This window comes from Pundamilia nyererei, unplaced genomic scaffold, assembly GCF_000239375.1.
Source record: "Pundamilia nyererei isolate P.nyererei 1_Seehausen unplaced genomic scaffold, PunNye1.0 scaffold00109, whole genome shotgun sequence".
Taxonomy (NCBI): Eukaryota; Metazoa; Chordata; class Actinopteri; order Cichliformes; family Cichlidae; genus Pundamilia; species Pundamilia nyererei.
In genome coordinates this window covers 375,703-396,070 of record NW_005187510.1, presented here as the reverse complement: position 1 = coordinate 396,070, position 20,368 = coordinate 375,703, and the positions used below count along the sequence as shown (strand labels likewise).

The following is a 20,368-nucleotide window of genomic DNA, read 5'->3' as shown; positions in this document are numbered from 1 at the left end:
GTGAAAGCAGCTGTGCCTACAGGGTAGCACAGTCTACACTGCATGTTGATAAGAAAAGCCTCACAACAGCATGCCCAAAGGGCTGCATTTATACTGAGCAGCACCAGAAGCAGTCAAATCACACTGTTCTTGCAAACCTTAATTGGGATATCTGATACTTGTGGATGGGCTTTTTTTCTGTCTGTAAACAACAAAGCAGTGATTAGTTTTATTCAGGTACTGCTTGTAATAGCACCTGCAGTGTTTTTAGTTTGATGTAGACGTATCACGATGTGTGTCCATGCACTTTGAGGCCGTGCACAAGAAGTGTTTACATGCATGTACATACCTGATTTGATATATCCGCACTGCAATATGAGAGAGGTGGACAGACACATGCACCTCAGACCTGCACAGACACCCAGGAGGCCTCAGGAACCATTTTTACAAAGGTTAATAGTATGCTTTAGTCATCCCCAGACAGCAAGGGAGCCGCTTTGATGTTAACTTGGTTACAGGGAGGGAATGTCACCTCTGTTTTACCAGGTTTTGACTTTTTACTTGTGCTTATTATTCTCGGAGCGCTCTCCACGTTCTTATCCAGACCAGACTAGCTGCTCTGCGGATTTAATCACATCCCATTGGTGCCCTCTAAACTTCCTCTTTGTATCATGATTGCAAACAATAGGAGTTAAAAGGTGACCTGAATGCAAATGACATTTTCTGTATTGAAACGGTTGGTCCTATTGCAAAGCTAGACGAAGCAGCTCACAACCAAATTTATGCAGGCATTGAACATCTCTGGTTCCATCAATATTACACTAATTAGGCTGCATCCAGAGTGAATTAAGGTGAACATCCATTTAGCCAAACGCCATGTTTATAGAAGAGGAGGTATTGTTACACCTGTAGTTTAAAGACGAGTTGCAGCTGCTGCTGCATGCAAATGCTATGAAACCTGTTTGCTGTGGACAGACTTGTGTATGCAGGACAGACATGCAACTAAGAGGATAAGAGGTTCACTTCTCCTTAGACTGTCTCAATGTTACACGGATCACAATGATGTTAGCCCTGTCGCAAATGGCCTTTAATATATTTGTCTGACATTTGTCATTCCTGAATGACGCGTGCACTCCCTAAATCAGTTCTGTGCACCTTTTATGCCCTTAGTTTTTCATAAGGAAATGATATGAGATTAACTTCAAACAGACCTTCACATTCCCCTGTTTCAAGGACACTTAATGTAGATTTGTTTCCACAGCATAGTATGCTGTCATATGTATGACTCAACACTGTGTGGATCTAAATCGCTGCACTGAATCACATCTTGGCCAGCAGCAAAAGCCACAGAGATTTGTAGCCACCAAGGCCGTTGTTAGGTTTTTTTTTTTTCCCCTTCTCCTTTTTTTCCCACTTTGACAGAAACAAAAACATTAATGTTTTCTTCTGGAGTGAAAGAAAGCAGTGCAAGGAAAAGAGGCTGAATTTACTGCAGCACCACTGTAAAAGATCTATGGGTCGGATTTATTGGCCTGCCGGTGTAATTACGTTGACCGGGGAGTCTCTTGGTGGCCCTCTTCTCGTTGGGCTCAATTTATAAATGCCACAGAGGCAGTAATCCCACTGTTTCCCCACTTAGTTTGGAAAGGGCTGTAGCCATCCTCTGGCTAGGATTGATTACATATAGCTCAAAGGAAGAGTAAGCAGTTTTCCACTGTCGAACGCCAAGACCGGCCCCAGCTATTGATTCATTTTACAGCGGAGGGAAAATAAGATCTGCCACTTCGCATAACGGTTGATATTTGTTTCTCTTTGCTCGTGAATTTATGGGCTCCCGTTGTTTAAGAACGGCTCTATTTCCCCAGTATCTAATGTACATACTAAAAACAGAAGAAACCCTGCTTATGCGACGGCAGGCGCTGTAAAGCATTATTACTCAGTGCCTTTAAGGAGTCGATAAATCTCACAGTTATGGATGATATTTATGGAAACAGTAACCGAATTTACAGCAGCACTGGAATCGAAGTTGTGTTAATGTAGATCCTTAATGATATACAACTGTTTGATCTGTGTCTTGCATTGTTCATTGCTAATCTTTTTCAGACATTTTCTAATTTTGATGCAGCTGAAAATGGTTATTATTATCATCATCATCAGTGATAATAATAATAATAATGATACAACTTTGCTGTCATCCCAATTGTTTTGTTTTTAGACATTATTCATGCAATAAGCACTCAGCAGAATAATGTTCATTGTTACTGCCCGACTCCACCTTTCCTACACTGAAATCAGATTTTGTGCTAACTTATTAGGGGATTTACGTGAAGTACAGTGGTAGTAAATCTGTTTGTACTCATTTTAAATTGGTATTGTTGAATTCTACTGCACTGTTTACGCTTTACTATCCAGTTTCATATATTGTCATAACTTTCCAATCAGCTCAAATGTCGTGTTTGATTGGAGGAATTCCAGGGTTACAATGTTATTATGGAAAAAACATATCAAATGGATAATGAATATTTGCTAATGTTTGGTGAAGTACAAGACGAGAAGTATTTTTTTTCCCATATTTTTATGGCTGTGTTACTTCAGAGTGAGCAATCACTTTAATTTTTGTAGCATCCATTGTACTTGTGGCTTTTATCCCATCAGTGGATATAATGACAAGAGATGGGAAAATTTGGCTGAGCAATCAACGGCTAGAATCGCGACTCATCCACATCCACCTTGAGCTCTTCTTCCTGGCCTGATTAGAATGTGGAATACTTTATATTATAAATGCTTCTGGGGCCATGTTTGCCATGTACTGGTTTATTCAAGAGGAAGAATAGCTGGGGGACAGGATTTAGTCGGCCAGCATAGTGCGCTGCCTTTTCGCCACACGGGTCATTGCTCTGGACATTTGCTGGATGGCAGGGTTCTGGAAAACTGCCACAGAGACGTGAAGCAGCAGAAGTTACATACATCAAGTTTGAGCTCTACAAGTATTGGTACAGCAGGGGAAAACACACAGCCATCAAAGGACAAAGTCGTTATGAAAATGGGCTTTAAAATTGCTCTTCTTGGTTTTGATTCAGTTGAATTCCTATCGGTTATTTAGGAGAAGTGAGTTGTCTTTGGTTTCGCTACTGACTTATCTGAAATCTATTTTTGCCTTTGCAATTTATTTGACTTTGTAATGCATTTTGTAACTACCCAAAATATGATTGAATGATGAAGACAAAACAATAAAACCACAGTGGATGCTTAGTCAATGCTGAATGCCTCAGTGCTTAGGTGCAATATCGGTCTTTAGACACAACAAAGCAGTGTAAAGTAAAATAAAGTAAAATTTACCCAGAGCTATGTGTTGCAAAGCTGTGATATTATATGTCCAAGCAAACAAATGGAGCATAGACACAGCTGGTCAGCTCAGGTCTCACGTAAAGAAATGACCTTTTCTCACAGTGTTGCCCTACAGAGGTCCGGCTCCAGCTCACGCATCTTTAGCCACGGTTCACCAACAGCATTCTTTATGTTGGTGTTTGTCACAGCTAGACTTTTACAAAAAAAGTCAATGGTCTCTTCAAAAAAGGGAAATAGTTACCCCTCTTGTTTAAAAGTTCCTCTCTTGGTGGTCACCGTGCTACTTTCTAAGGGATTTTTTTACTTTACAGCTGTAGCTGTTTACAGTGCCACGCACTACACATTTTGTAGGAAGCATGACATTTGTGCCACTGGGCTACATCCATTTATCAGAGAAATGTGTGATTTGTGCAAACAATACGCGTCAAATTCTAGATCCACAGTCTGGTTGTTGTAAGCTAAAGTTGCTAGGGAAAAAGCTAGCATAGCTTTGTTCAAAGAAATCAACCAACGTTTTCTAAAGCTAAGTAAAATGGTTCATTCTGCTCATTTAAGCAGGACATCAGTTAAAAAGATCTTTAAGGAGAGTAACTTACCTTTTAAAAGATCTCAGCAGTCTTTAGACTAAGCTAAGCTAACACATCCCAGCTTTAGCGCCATCTAGGTCGACCTTTTAGCTCTGAGCGAGAAATCGAATTAATTTATTTTACAAAACGTTCCAAAACATTTCCAACTCAATTTATTTCTCATTTCATTTTTACCCCTGCAGTTTTTATTCTCACACTCAACCTCTTTGTGTGTCTTTAAAAGGCTATTCAACTTTACTCTTTAAATGAAAGAAAATCACTTATCAAAGTCAGATTATCATCACCTTTTTCAGTGACAGTAAGAAAAGCCTTTCAGACGATTTTTGATTAGTTCTGTAGGATATTTATTTTTAAAAGATTAACAGATTTATATCTACATGAAATTAACATTCACTTAGCAACATCATAAGCTGCGTATCGATAGACTGACACCATATTTAACTTAAATGTGTTTCATTAACCGAGCCGGAGTGATTCATTAACGAGTTCCTCCCTGCGCAGTTAATTACGTCGTCACTGGGTCCTAATTCACTCATGTAACTACTGTGGACTCATCCAAAAGGTTGCATCCATTTAACCACGGTAACATCTCGCACCTCGAGTGATGCAATATGCCCCTGGCTCGTAACTTCCCCAACAAATTATCCATGTACTGCATCTCCTGGTGGGGAGAGATTCATTATCCAATTTAGCGTACTCGTGGAACAAGTGATATCAGGTGATAGATGAAAAGAGCCTGGGATGACGACAGTTTTACAGCAGACGGAGAGAGCGCGCAGAGGCTTTTAGCATCTTTGTCGGATTTAAGATGTCCATTTGGCTCTTAATTCCCCCCACACCGCCCCCCCATCCCACAGCCCTTTGCTGTATCTCGTCACAGAGTCTAATGCCCGTCCAGGGTGAAGAGGCTTATGTAGAGGATTCTTTGTGCTTTTGTGCTTTGGCTGAAAGCTGAATGATTCATGTTAGGCTAATGATGAAATTTATGACTGCGTCTGCGTTTAAAAGAAAGCAATTAACTCCTGAAGAGTTCAGCTTGGATAATAAAGTGGACGCAGACATAACAGAGCATTTGTTTTGTTTATGTGCCTCGGTGTTGTAGCACCGCTTCTCTGCCTCCCTGTCAGGTTTATTGTGGACTCAACCTTCAGTGCAAGGCTGGGCTTTATTATTTTAATAAATTGCCTTGTATGAAGAGAGCAGTGGTGCATGTCTGATGCATGTCCCTTCCCTTCCTTCCTCGCCCCCTCCTTCTTTCTCATCCACTATCATCCTGCTTCTCCCTTTCGTCTTCCCTCGTTCTCTCTTCCTCTGCGCCTGTAATTAAGCATCTTCTGGTGGCTGTCAGGTAATTATAAGCAGAATTTTGCCAGGCAGTAAAATGAAAAGCATCCACACAGATGGAAGAGAGAGGCAAGCGGTTGGTGCTTCGCACCGAGCCAGCAGTCATCATTCGCCGGGGGCCCACCCAGCCTCTTGTGGCGGCTTCAGACAGGGCGAACGCCCACAGAGGATAGATGACCAAGAGTAGAGGGGGTGGAAGTGGCGGGGAAAGATAGCCCGCTCTGAAGGCACCGCCCATCGATCACCACTAGCCACCTTGTAGAACTGTCCGAAGAGAGAAAAAAGGCAATAACAGGGGGGTGAATTGATGTGGTGGCAGGTCAGTGTCAGGCTGGGTGCTACAACAACAACCTTAACCATCACCTCCTTGTTTCCTGTCTTTGCTAAAGGCATTAAGCTAAAGCACAGAGGCTTATTTCAGCACTCTGACATCATGTATCAACCTGACTGTGGAGCCTTTATTCATTCAGTCTCATTTATTCCTGTATCTGTTTCTCTCTGTGTACATAAGACTCTTAGAGGCAACTAAAGATCCACTTTTTGGATGATATATTTGGATCCCATGGTCACAAATCCGCATTATAGTGAGAAGAAACTGTTAGCTAAGGTCTGCTGAATGAGTTCAATATAAAACCAAATGTATAAAAGAGCACAACTGACTGTGACAAGCAGCTTATCTTCTAAAATAGAACACCTCTTTTAAAGGTTCAGTTTTTCCTCATGGCAGCAGTGTTGTAGTTTATGTGTTGTGTCAAAGTTTAGCTTTAACCTTGAAGCATGACATTGACCTTGCCTTTTTGATATAAGCTGGCATGAGATTTGAGATTGGTTATCTCTACTCCAACTCGCAAGGCTGTAGCCCAGCGGAGAGCTTGATGATTTGCTATTTGATGGCCAGTTTAAAAAAAAAAAAGAGCTCCAAACACTGACTGAAAGTAATCATTGAACTACTTACATGTGATCCCTTCTCATTTCGGTCATTGTCTTTGCTAATAAGAAGGCACACATCTAATCTTTACACTAAGCTGGGCTGTTGGTCTCTTGGCTTCAGCTCGACAAACTTGAGTGTGGTGTCGATCCGGTCAGTTTGGTCAGAGAAGAATTTACATATTCTAATAAAAACATGTACAGACTTAGAGCTTCTTGGATGAAAGGAGAAACGTCTTCAAGGAAACTTCAAGAAGTTGCGTTTCCTTGAAGATGTCACCCTGCACGACATGTGTTAAAGTTTCCTACGATAACCTAGATGACTGAGAACCTTTACGGACATGTACAGACACGGTGTTTACAGCTCTGTCACAGTCTGCAGTGTCGCACTCCAGCATCCAAACCACACCCCAGCACCACAAACATAATCCTTCTATTTCTGCACTTAAAAACAGCGCTGCTGCACATTCATGGAAAGAACCTGATCAGTGGTCTGCTTGTGGCTTATTTAGCAAGTCACAAATACACAACAGTGATACAAGAGGATAAAGCAGCATTCGCTTAAGTGAGGTCCTGGCTTGTGTCCAGTCCTCAATGCATGAGCTTGAAGTGTGCTTTCTCTATGCTATCCACCCCACAATCATCATGTCTGGTTTCAAAACACCATGATGCCAATGCACAAAATCCTCAGCTCGGGACTTCAAAGCAGGTCTTCACAAATCAGTGAATGACGTCACTCAGGCTGTGCGCATCTCTCCTATGCAGTCTGTGGTTAAATGCATGGTTACTCATTGCTGCTTGCATCCCACTGATAAGAGTTTCACACATGATTTTTCAATGCTGGATTATGACTCATGGGCCAAATAGCCTCGCACAAATGTTTGTATAGTCCCATGTAAGCAGCAAGATGGAAGGTGCTCCGCAGCGTTCGTGCAAAATCAAGGCAAACATTTGAGTGACAGCAGTCAGACTTATATAATCACTGCTCTGAGTAATTAAAAGGCGCATTTCTCCAGATGATCCAGTGACTCAGCCTGGCATTGTTCTGGCTTTAACAGGCACCACACAACATTCGATTCATGTTTCCCTCTCATGAATATTTGGCTCCTGCTGTCAATGTGAAAAACATGTTCATCTGTTGTAGTACTGACAAGCTTTTGAGAGGCAAAGCTTTACTTCCCTAGTGAAACAGCCCGAGAGAAAGCGGCATTTTCTGACAAGAGCTGTTAAACACCTGTGATTGCTGCCATTGTCTGTATGCCTCCGCTTGATTCCTCCTGGCAGCAAACCGTCTTTATTGGTCGTCATCTTGTAAGAGCTGCGGGATAATAGAGCATAACGCTCATGAAACACAGGACAATTTGTGCTGTACATTCTGTGCGTACACTCCAGCTCTGTTAGATGCTTCTGGAAATGCCACGTGAGATGCGTTCACTACAAGCAACCAGTGCCGTACACGGAAAGGCTCGGTTGTGTTTGCCAGCAGGTGCATTTGTGTCACACGAGTGAACTCTGCGCTGTGTTTTTCTAGTGATTTCCACTGCAAACAAAAAACAAAAGTCTGGAAGAAAGGGCAGACTGTGTGAGAAATGGGCGTACGGTAAGCGTGTGCACATGCTAACACAGGCTTTACAGTGCATGCACATGCTCAGCGTGTTGCTTCAGCTCAGACTGCTTATGCAACATTACTTGTGACTTCTGTTCATTGATAACAGGGAAAGTGGCAGCAGCTCCCCGGTGGCCTGCGTGTTTCTTCGTAATGAAAACGTCCCTTTTCTCAGGATTAGGTGCCAACCAACCTGGCTCTAAATGGGAAACTGCTGAGATTAACACCCAGATGATGACAAAGGCTCACACACAGGACCCTCTCAGGGCCTTTGCTGACAGCAGCTGACATCAACTGGGTTTTTTTTTTAATGCAGGTACTTGAACAGCAAGATTTCTCCATTAAACAAAATGGTTCTCAAATGCTGCTCTGATCCAGATAGAAATTAATAAGAAAGGTTATGATATAGCTTTTGCGTGCCTTGTAAACACACAACCAAATTAGAACGTGTCCCTTTAGGATATTGTAAATATACCTAATATAATGGTCTGTAAGTCCACAGAAATGGGATAATTTGCAAAAATTCAGAAGGACATAACAGCGTAATAAATGTCAGTTAGCTAATTTGCTCCAGGGTCTCTTTAATCACCTCTAAAATACACGAAATACACACATCAAACATGCAGGCTTAAGGAGAACAAAGTAACTCATATAATTTCCATGCAATGATGCTCATAGTCGGATGAGCACAGAGGGAATTCTTTCATTTTTCCCTCTTTGGTCACATTTACGGCTTAATTAGAGAGTGGAGGAGTTCTCTGAGAAAATAGGTCTTTAAAACTAGATTGGGTGTTATTGTTTGGCGTGCACGACTGCTCGGTATATCTCTAATCCTATGGGGTTACAGCGCAGAGAGGATGGCTCCCTCTGAGAATGTTATGGATGATTTGATGACCGCTCTGGGCAGCTGTACAGCAACACAGTACATCACGCAGCTACGAGGCCCCACAGTGGGGTGGGGTTTGTTGGGGTGGCGCTGGGCTAGTGTAAACACATTGCTAAAGTGCCAAGTGTACCAGCAGGGCGCTACACAAGGTCAGAGAGGAAAAAAGTGGGACAGGTGCTTATGATTCAAAGTCAAATATAAAAATATATGCTGTCGAAGTTGTTTGTGTGCTATATTCTTTTCATTTGTGAAGTAAAAAAAACACTAGTTTGAACAGTGCCCCTGCTTCAGGCTCACATATGTTTAGACTGGATCTGTCACAAAACACCTCTTCTCCCGCGTGACTGCAGGGCAGCTGAAACGCAGCGCGATAAGGTGCCGATCATTTGTAATAGCTGATTAAGTGGTTAATTAAAGAAAATTTCGAGCATTCAGGCTTTCCGGCTTATAAGCGTGTCTCTGATTGATTTTTCTTGTAAATTAAACATCCTAGGAACAGGAATTGGGGGCATTTAGGGGACATTTTTCAGCTTTATTACAGACTAAATGAGTAATTGTCCAGTCATTAAATCAAGTGACATATTAATAGACAGTGAAAGCAGGCATTTAGTTGCAGCCCTGCTTGTTTGAACAGAACCACAAAGGCAGATGATGTCAAAGATGATGAGGAAAAAGTCTTTTATTTCTCGAAATATAAAAAAAAGTAAAATCTCATATATTCAAAACTGCATTCGTTCTGATGCACTATTGTAATACCCACGCTACCTAAGGCAACCAGCAGATGGAGCACTTTCAGTATTGAAAATGGCTGGCACTCTCAAACCTCACTGCTTCAATGCACTCAGATATAACAGATGCTTTAACCTCAGCTGGCCTTTCACACATACTGGGAATGAGACACGGGTGCTTTTCCTGTCTGATTATCCTCGCAAAGAAAAGTTCTCCCCCCTCCCCATCTTTAACGTTTCTCATGTGAATGTGTTGCTGGATCATTACAGGGCCTGTCTTTACACTCTTTACTTACCAGAGCAGCTCTGCCCCCCTGGGATAAATAATGAATCACAGGCTCTCCAGCTCACAACCTGAGGCTGCTTCCCAATCATCACACCCTGTTCCGGTCTGCCGGCTTTTCACTTTTCCATGTTCATTTGCGCACAGCAAATGCCATCTCTGCCTATCCATCAGTGGACGAGCAGACGTGTATATGTCGCAGCTCTCAGAGTTCTCACTTTGGACCCTTGAGTCACTTACAGTATGGGCACGGAGGTGTACTTTGCCTCCGGATGTGAGAGTCTCAATTTATTAGAATGTTATTAAGGTGGGAGTCAGATGGATGTCAGTCTCCAGGGTGCCATAAAGCCCCACACTTGATGGCAATCAAATCTCCTAGCAACGATGTGGAAATCGGTGTGGGCTGTGCTGAGCTTCAATTTTTTTCCCTTTTTATTTTTTTTATTTGTAAAGATTTTTTTCAAGTTCAGGTTTCATGAATGACTTTTTAAAAGTCTGCGTTCAATCAGCACTGAATCTGTAACTTGTGATTCATTGCAAATGAACTTCAGCATTAAAAAAACGTTTGCAAACCTAAAGAATGTAACCTGAAGTAACAAGATGTGAACCCTGCCTGTAAAGTAAAAGCTGCATTCAAATGCTTATCTGTGGATAAAATTGTATTTTAAGCTTTGTTTGACCAAAATCCTTAGCCATACACTCATCTATGAGCATGTAATGTGTGGTTTATAACACAGTGTAGCTGCAAACACATTTAAATACTTATGTGTTTATCTTCTTGCATCTTCAAGCTTACAAACCTATTAATCATTACTCTGGATAAAAAAAACAACTTAAAGTGCTACCATGTTATACACAGTTTGTAAGCAATAGGAACACAATACTACAACTAATTCAGACTTTCCTAAAGCAAAGTAAAGCGGTTAGCTATGTTATTGAGGAGGCTACATCAAATATAGGAACCTTCTGTGGAATGCAGTTAGTGTAAATGTGGGCCAATAGGGCAGTAGGCTGCACTGGAAGACAGCCTGTTGCGTTCGAGTCCACTAGGGGCAAAAACAGTGCGCACCCGTTGACGTGTTTCAAATAGTTCCTGTTTTGGAATGTGTGGAGTATTTGAGGTTCGTTCACACTACGAGTTTGAGTGTCGCTGCTTTGTCAGCATTGTTTTTCTTTTTGCGCGATGAGAGCGGCTATTTAAACACTTTTGAAAACTCTTTTTGTTAGCTAAGCTAGCTAGGTTCTGCAGCCGTACAGTAATGGACTACATATTTTCTATCACGGGCAGCGGCGCGAGAGTTGTCAGGGATGCAATCTCTCAGAGACTGTGGCCCGGACCCGTGCAGGACTCGGTCCACCTAGAGCAGCACAACACTGGGACGACACATGACAGAAGTACCGTCTACTCCAGGACAGGTCAGTCTCACATCAGCTGTGCTCGCTGAGAGTTTTGCTGTGTACGCTCTCAACTTTACAGAGCGAAACAAGCCTGCAGCGCACGCCTCGGAGAGTGCTTCCAAACTCCCTTTGAAAGTCATCGAGTTTAACGTATACTAACGATTTTCTCCTTCCCTTACTCAACACTACACGTGTTAAGGTTTTGCAATAAAGACAAACTCCCACATTTAGCTTCCGCAACGTTTAACTAGTAAAATCTGACGCGTTGCTATATATTTTCAACTTTTATTTTCGAGTTTTGCCAGCCATTTCCGCAGCGATCTATCGAAGCTTTCAGTGCAGTCAAAAGTTAGGCGTATTAAATGAAATTGAGCGTTTCCACAAAGGTTCAAACATGGATTGACACGTTGCGTAACGACTGCACTTTTTAAGTTCCCAACTGTCAAGCACTTGTTGCTGCCAGCAGAGCCCCGTCAGCTGACCCAGTCACTTTTAATGGGCTCATTAAACTCGCAACATTGGTCGTGTTGTCCTTGGCAGGGCCTCAAAAACATTACACAAAACAGTACACTTTAACCCAGCTAACGTTGTATGTCAGCTGGGTTAAAGAGCCATACTGCAGATTTATAAAGAACAGTTTAAGGCGGTGAGTAAAAAAAGTGTGACCCTTAAACATTTTTCCACTGATCTATAGCTCAAAGCTAAGATTAATTTCTTCTGTGCCAATCACTGTATATCAGATTTTTTGCAGTACTTTACAAGGGAAAACAAGCTTAAGCTTCATGAGCTTTCATTGTGCAATTGTGGCTCATGCACACATGATTTATGAAAAAAAAGAAAACCTCCCAGAGTGTCCAGTCACAGGGCTGTATGCTTCCAGTTGCATCCCTACAGCTGAGCTCATGTTAATTAATAAGGGATCAGCTAGGTTCATGTCCTCTGTGGTTGCATTCTCCCTGTCCACATTGTTATGAGGATGCAGTGCATGTAACAAGTGAAGCATTTGAAATATTTCAGATCAGCAGGCAGTGCATGCTTTAAAGCATCCAGTCAGTGAGTGAACAAGTATGTCCTCAAGGCGTTTCACATCGGGGGAGTATCTCCATGTTAATGAAGATTGGATTTTTTTCCCCTTCTCCCCTCCTCTTTCTGTTTCGCATCTCACACTTAATTTGTGATGAGACCCATCAGTGCCTCCTCTGACTTTGAATCAAAAGCGCAGAAATGTAGTGCCATTGAAGTGAAAAGCAGAAACGGCTCGGAGCTCTTGTCCCTCCTTCCGCCCAGCTATCACACGGAAGGCTGTGCGCTGTTACTTAGAATTAATTGGTCGCTGTGAAAACCAGGAAAGTTGCAGTGTGAGGGCACGCTTCGTTTTTAAATGTACAGGAGGTTTGACGCTCGTGCAGAGTCATCAGGCTCCAGAGCTCAGTGGTGGGCAGGTTAATTGTTCGATCTAATTAGGACAAAGATTAATCAGATGCATGCTCTGCTGCTCTTGAAACGCCACGGATGGCATTTGGGTTCATTAGTAGTCCCCGTGCCTCTCTCCCTGTCTCTCTGGACAGCGGGGGTTGTTTGGGAGAGCAGGCTGCTGCCGCCCCACTAAGACTGAGACTAACTTGACGTGGAGTCAGGTTGTGGAAGTGTGCAGACGATGTTAGAGACGGGTAACTCTACAGTAGAACTTCTACAGGAACTGTGGGTGGGCAGTGTGCTACATTACAGCTCAATAATGGCCCAGTTGGTGCACAACTGGGCCAGTTTACCCTAACCCCTGAGTAACAGACAGCAACCTCACCTATCTGTGCTCCAGCTGCTGTGTGAGGAATGAAACGGCCCTCTGTGAACCTCTATTTCTGGAGCAGAGGCCTCTCTGTGTTAAGTTACACGCAGCTACTCATATTTCATATTTAGTTTAATAATAATGGATTGGATTTATATAGCGCTTTTCAAGGCACCCAAAGCGCTTTACAATGCCACTATTCATTCACTCTCACATTCACACACTGGTGGAGGTGTAGCCACAGCTGCCCTGGGGCAGACTGACAGAAGCGAGGCTGCCATATCGCGCCATCGGCATCGGTCCCCAACACCAGTAGGCGGTAGGGTAAAGTGTCTTGCCCAAGGACACAACGACCAGGACAGAGAGCCCAGGGATCGAACCGGCGACCTTCCGGTTACAGATACGCTTCCCAACCCCCTGAGCCACGGTTAATGATCAAACCTGGTTTGCCAAAGAAAGTCAAAGGCCTTTCCACATTCTCAACCATAATAGCCAAGTCAAACAAGTCAAAGTCAGATCTGTGAATGAAGTCACACTTGAGTTGGTGATGTTCCTGTACTTCCAGTTCCAGGTGCCAAGAGGGGTAATTTCCTCAGGTAGAGTCTGCGGAAATGCACGCTTACTGAAAGCATTCATAAAGGGCTCGAAATGTCAGATTGTCTAGGAGAGAGTCCTCATGCACTTTACGATGTGTCAGTGGGACAGCCTTGAGACCTTAGTGGGTATTTGTCTCTAAGAGCAGATCCAAAGAGGCTAGAATAAGCCTTGAACTGAGACAAGCGTTCTAAGCTGCTTCTGTATACAACCAGGGGCGTGTGTGATTAGTTAATGACATGATAAAGCAATGCCACCCTAACTCATAAACACTAGAAAGGCTAATCAGTTAACCTAATTATTCAGATTTTATTGATATACAGTACAATGCAAGATAACTGTTGGTTGCGAGATGTTACACAGCAAACCGTCGCCATCAGGAGCATCTCTCTGTCTCTCTGTAACAAAGTTGTAAAGAAGTAAGCTGGTAAGTGAAGCTTAAGCTAAGATATCAGAGTCAGAGTAAACTTTCACATATTTACTCGGCTGGGGCAATGTGTAACCACTTTCTGCACAGGCACGTGGACTTTAACCTGTTAGCAGTCGGACGTACCGCCCACGGTACATTGGATGGTTTAGGGGACTAATTGTAAATTTGTAGGACTGCTAAGGGGTTAACCTTTAAGGAACAAAGCAAACTAGTGCAGCATAATGTTTGTTTGCAACGTTATTGCACGCACACTTCTACACACCATGTTTAAATTTGTTTGTTGAATTGCGCTCAGTGTTGACTGTGTTTTCTGACTGCCATCAATGCTAGAAAATCGTTTATATATAACATATCTTACATTTTTGAAGAAAATACTATGGGATGGTATAGTATGTGTAATATTAGTGTCATCCCAGGTACTTTTTGTGGTGTATGCTTTGTACATTTACTGCCTTTAAATAAGAAATTAAAAAGAACCACACTGCATTAGTTTGTTTACAACACGATGTGTGTCATTGATGTTGTATAGCCAGGTTCTTGCCAGTACACTGCGCTAGAGGGAATTTAAAAGTAAACTACTTTCAGAGTTCTCACGCTAGGAAGCCTTCACACGCCCTCCCACTTCACAGTGCAACAGCCTGAAAACCTTGAACTGTGTTTTGGAGCCTGAGATGATGAGGGAGGTCGGCGGAACTGGGAGGTTTTCCGTCATGAGGAACAAAGAATAAACAATCAGAAGTGTAGCTTTGGTTGCTACACTTGAAACTTTTCAAGACATGTCCCTTTCTGACATAATAAGATGCACTGAGATGAAAAAGACATGCAAAAGCAGTGTAAACACAAAGAAGTGCCACACCTGCAGACGCTGGGTCACATGCTACAGCTCAGCTTGCTGTTTCAGATCGAGTCCACCAGCGATCCTGTTCAGCTGTAATCGGCGGCATGTGACACTTTCTGTATGTTTTGAGAGTTTGCACTGGTTAAAGTGATACACTTGTGTGTATGCTTACAATGTACTTTCCCTTCTGTGGTTTGTCTATGTGTAAGTCTACAAATGAAAAAGGAAAGGAAGTTCAGAGAAGTTGTTCTTCTGTTTTCGTAGACAGATGGGTAAGATAATTATGGCTGAAGACTAATTTGGATCAGATCCCTGAAACTGAAATCTTTTCTGCAATATATGGTTCCAGATTTCTATTTTAAATAACGAAGTCTCAATTTAATAGGTGCCTGTGAACCGATAAAACAAAAACTGATGCATCATGGTGATGCATGTAAAAAGGCAACAATTTAGCCCATAAAATCATAGTTTTCCTGCTTTTTAGGTTTGTTTATTTTCTTGCAAGCCCTTAACCTATAAGGTAGCTTCTGCTGCAGAGTGCATTGTTTGTTGGGAACTGGAACACGTACATGCAGCACTGCTGGTAATTCAAACTTGAGCTCGTCTCTGGCTCTGCTGTCACACCGAAGTGGCCACATAAACAGATTGTGCGCCCAGACTGTATATTAATAGCAGATGATTCATCTGTGCCACGGTCCAAGAGCAGGTTTGTCCTCACGACTTTGAACTCTTCAAAGCATCTCCAGGTTCTTTCACTCCCCCCTGGGGTTTTCACTTATTTGTCAGTGTTCACGTTCACCCTTAGGCTGACACCGACTCCACTGCAGTTATCAGGATGATTCAGAAAGTGCAATCTGCTCTCAGTGCTGTAATGACTGATTTTAATCACCTTCATTTCCAAAAACAGTCCTTGAGCAGTTTGTATTAGCAGGTCACTCGCCCTGCATGCTATTATGTGGCACTCCTGGGAATTTTGATGGCTCTGTCAGGGGAACCTTAGTGGCAGGAGTTCCCGAGGGATCGGCCGACCGTGGCACCGAACACCTGCTCTGCACTTGTGTCTAGGGTTTAAACTAATGACCTGTTTCCTGACCCTTAAAGAGTTCTTCGCCCATGCACGTTGCACTGCATTTCAGAGTGTAATGACCACTGTCTTTCACCAAAAGAATGACAGAATAATGTCAAATAAAAACCTGCAAAATGAGATCAGTTTACGAATAAATACATATCCAGATGAAAGGTAGAGACACTGGTGAGCACTGATGAGAGAGGAGAGCTGACTGGGCCAGATGATCTTTTTAACAATGTGCTGAAAGGCCTGAAAGGTTTGAAATGAGATGTCAGCGTGCTGAATAACATTATGTGCTGTATTCCTCGGATGGGGTCTTGAGGTTTCAAGACAGCAGATGTTTGAAAGAGGCCAGATGAAGAGCACAAATGCAGAGTACACTGAGGCTTAAGGGGAGGTAATTACAACCTGTTCTGCGTGACTCAACTGCTTCTTCTGCATCTTCATCACTCCGGCTGAAAAGAGCACCCAGCCTGAGTAAACATGCAAGGAAGTAATTTCTCTACTTACTGAAAACATCACAAAAACAAAACCGGAGGCTGTTAAAGAGCAGTGATGAGCAGAGTGATGTCGGCTGGAGTTTTCATCTTTTCAAAGTCTCATTTCACTTTAGCATTTGCAGACTTTCTATGTGTAGTTTGTCTGAAGCTGCCAGGCTTTGTTTTTTGGTGCCTGTTCGTGGTTCATCGCAGTCTTCCCAACACTTTCCCCATCTGTAATTAGCCAAGCAGTGGGGAGTCTGTGCAAAGAGCTGTTTGATCTACTGTACAGATGACGCTGTCATTCCCCCCGCTGCATAGTGGGGAACACCTGGTGATGTCACTCCTCATGGTGGAAAAAATGATCTTTACCGAGCTTTAAATTGTATTTACTTTAGAGTGGCATTTATACATGCTGGTTAGTAAAGCATGCGTGTACCAGCTCCTAGATCAGGGTTCTACTTTAAATAATTGAGTAATCATGTTGCCTGCTAATGCACACAGATAATTCATTTTGAAGATTATCCTAAGCTTCATTAAGATTGCTTGGCTTTTTCAAAAACCTGGTAAAACTGGTCTAAATGTAGTCTGACATGCTTGTTGTGAGAACAGTTAGTGCCTTTCTCTATTGTCCCAGTCAGCTGCTCTTCCTCTGTCCTCTGGGCTCAGAGCAGAAGCAGGATTTTATTAATGCCCGCTGTACCTAAACTGTTAAAGTCAAGCATTAGGCTAAATTCTGTTTATGCAGATATTTGGTTTCGATCCAGATAGAACTGGAATACAGGGAAAAAGCTGAAGAGCTAAATAATACGGACCAGGCATTAAAGTTGAAATGTTTCACTCATTAATTAAAGAACATAACTAGATTAAAAGGGCTTTGAAACACAATTTTAGCTGCAGCTGTGCTGTGTTTTTTTTTTTACCAAACAGTCCAATGGAAATATTTGCAGATTCAGTAAGTGCACTGATCAGTGTGCTCTTTATGGCTTAAATCACTATCTGTAAATGTTTAACAAAGCACTCTGACTGTCTGGTTTTTTACCCATGGTTTGAAATGATCACATACAGTTTGAGGAAAAGAGAAACTAGGGGGAAAAAAAACCTAGCTATCCTCCTTCTTTACCTCCTCTTCCATCGAGGGTTTCAACATTATAAAGGATAATCATTTGTGCATGAAATAGTTTGTGCTTTGTCTCATCCCTCCTGTGTGATAGTTAGTCATGCAGACAGATTTAAAGAGACGGTGTCTTAATTTTTCCCCAGTGATCTCAGCAGACTTGTCTGGCTTAATGGAAAGTGAGCTGTCTGTGTTGGTGGTGCTGTCTCTGTTACTGGTTGGCCATTACAGACTGTGGTTAAATAGGAGGAGCACTTTACATTACTCACTTAGCTGACTACCTTTATTTAACCGAGTGTTGGAGGATGTTAGATTATTAACTGAGGTATAGCTAACATTACTTCAACCTAAAAGTTCTCATCCAGGATTCAAACACTCCTGTGTCACACTTTATATTGTAAGCTAAAGAATGCAGAGAAACCCCAACAATCAGACAACCTCCTGTGAGCAAGCATCTGGCAGCAGCGGGAAGGAAAAACTCCCTTTCAACAGGAATAAACTTCCAGCAGAACCTGGCTCAGGGAGAGGCGGCCATCTGCAGCGACTGGCTGGGAGTGAGACAAAACAAAAAGACACACTGTGGAAGAGAGCCAGAGATTAATAATAACTAATAATTAAATGCAAAGTGGTGTATAAACACATAGCGAGTGAAAAGAGGTGAGTGGAGAAGAAACGCTGTGCATCATAAGAAGCCCCCAGGACCCTGGGCCTATTGCAGTGTCTCACTGTAAGCGTTATCTAAAAGAAGAGCTTTAAGCCTAATCTTAAAAGTAGAGAGGATGTCTGTCTCCTGAATCCAAACTGGAAGCTGGTTCCACAGAAGAGGGGCCTGAACGCTGAAGACTTTGCCTCCCAATTTGCTTTTAAATACTCAGGAACCACAAGCAAGCCCGCAGTCTGAGAGCGAAGTGCTCTATTGGAGTGATACGGTACTATAAGCACTTTAAAATAAGATGGGCCTGATTATTCAAGACCTCGAATGTGAGGGGAAGGATTTTAAATTTGATTCTGGATTTAACAGAGAGCCAATGAAGAGAAGACGGTGTGCTTTCTCTTTCTTGTCCCTGTCATTACTCTCACTGCAGCATTTTGGATCAACTGAAGGCTTTTTAAGGAGCTTTTAGGACAACTAGTGCCCATTTCAGTGGACGATAACATTCATTTTCTTAGTCAAAAACACTTCTATATAAATATTCCAATACCACAATACCAAATGTACAGTAAATATCCCTGAAAAACAAGAAGTCGACGTATAAAGTAATCTCTTTCAGAGAGGTATATGTTGGTAACCATTAGATTACAGGCAGTGATACTTTAAGCTGGGCAGACACTGTGCGATTTTTTTCAGTCGCGTTATTCAGCTCCTGCTCGAACTGCACGATTGACTCGCAGGGGTTCGTAGGTCACGATGCAGGTCTCACACTATATGGTCCGATGCTCTGATGCGACCTGAGTGCTCACACTGTGCGTCTATCAAATGAAGGTTATAACAGAAAATCTGTTCCTCTCTGTCTTTCACTCACACCACCACCACCATCAACTTTGCTAAATTGCTAATGAAAAACATTGATCAGGCAGCTGTGATTGAGCAGCAGTGTAGATCCAACTATTTTCACGGTTGTTGTGGTCGTGATAATTTTGTGAGGCCACATCAAAAAGGCTGAGATGAGCTTGCCAAAGTTCTACAAGCTGTGCCTCCATCGCTTGTGTCCAGATCACACGCTGCACTGCTGTGCTGCTCCGTCTTTTCACTTTCATTTCTGTGTTTGCGCGTGTGCAGTGTGAGAGGCTGCGGTGACACCCTCACGATGGCCGGCGGGACTTCAAACAGGTTTGATTTTATTATGACCAAACGATTGATGATCAGCAGATGGTCGTGACGTGTTAATCGCTTCTCGTTACCCCACGTATACTACACGATGCACGACACACGATGAAGGCGAAACTCGGACCGATCAACAAAACGGTCGCACGACTGAAAAATCGGCTCAAAATGAGCCAAAAATCACACAGTGTATGCCCAGCATTAGAGGAGCCATTCCCAAACCAGACTATTCCTGTTTAAATGTACTTATTGTAAATAACTGCTTGTGGTTCATGTGCAGGTTCGTAAATCCGAACCTTAGTGAAATATTTTTTCCACTTTTGCTTTTCTAATGAGAGTAATTTGTTGCACTCTAGATATGTTCTTGTTTATGTTGAACACAAAATAAATAAATTAGGGAATAAGCTGGTTTCATGACTTCTTGTCCACCTATTACCACTTTTAGAAAGATTTGTATAGGGTTGCTGGATGTATGATACTGTTATACAGCAGTCCAACACTGAGTGTGCAAGTGTTGCTGTAGTTTCCCTTATAACTCCTATTTTGTACTCTTTGCATTTGGCCTGATTTAAACCTAGAACAAGTCCGTTTGCTTTTAAGAACAAGTCCGTTTGCTTTTGGCTCAATAAGAAGATCTGATAATGCACAGTTTGTGTTTCTCATCGCTGAGCTCATCACTTCTCCTGCTATTGATCGGTGCTGTAACCTCTGAGGTTAGTGTTGCTGCTGTGGTGCAGGGTGCCAGGGTTCAAAAAGGCGACATAAACCAATAAAGACGTGCTTCTATACTGCAAAGTTAGACTACACAAGTGTATGTGCCAACCTCACTGTCTTTTCTGTCATGTGCTTCTCTGTTAAGGCAATCTAAGTGTCTCTTATACTAATAACTAAGTCTACATACACTTTATAATAACTGCACTTTTTTTTTTAAAGATCATAACAGATTAGTGGCAGCATTGCCTTACACTAAAAGATAAGTTACAGAGTTGTTGTGCAAGCTATGCTGAGTGAACATTATGTATGTATATATGTGTCCTATCCATCGATCTGGCTGATGCACCCGGCGCGCGCGTACACACACACACACACACACACACACACACACACACACACACACACACACACACACACACACACACACACA

The 20,368-nt window shown here is 42.5% G+C and overlaps 1 protein-coding gene across 3 annotated transcripts in view; it reads left to right on the top strand.

The window, feature by feature from the left end:
• Positions 1 to 20,368, top strand: part of oxr1a (oxidation resistance 1a) — a 114,761-nt gene that overhangs the window by 36,328 nt on the left and 58,065 nt on the right. Inside the window, exon 1 of one of the 3 annotated variants that reach the window (XM_005741331.2) lies at positions 10,735 to 11,104. The exons of the other annotated variants lie outside the window; for them this stretch is intronic. Within the exon in view, the coding sequence (XP_005741388.2) occupies positions 10,948 to 11,104 (157 nt within the window). The 5' untranslated portion in view covers positions 10,735 to 10,947. Of the gene's footprint in view, positions 1 to 10,734; positions 11,105 to 20,368 lie in introns of those variants that run through there. 3 annotated transcript variants of the gene reach the window in all.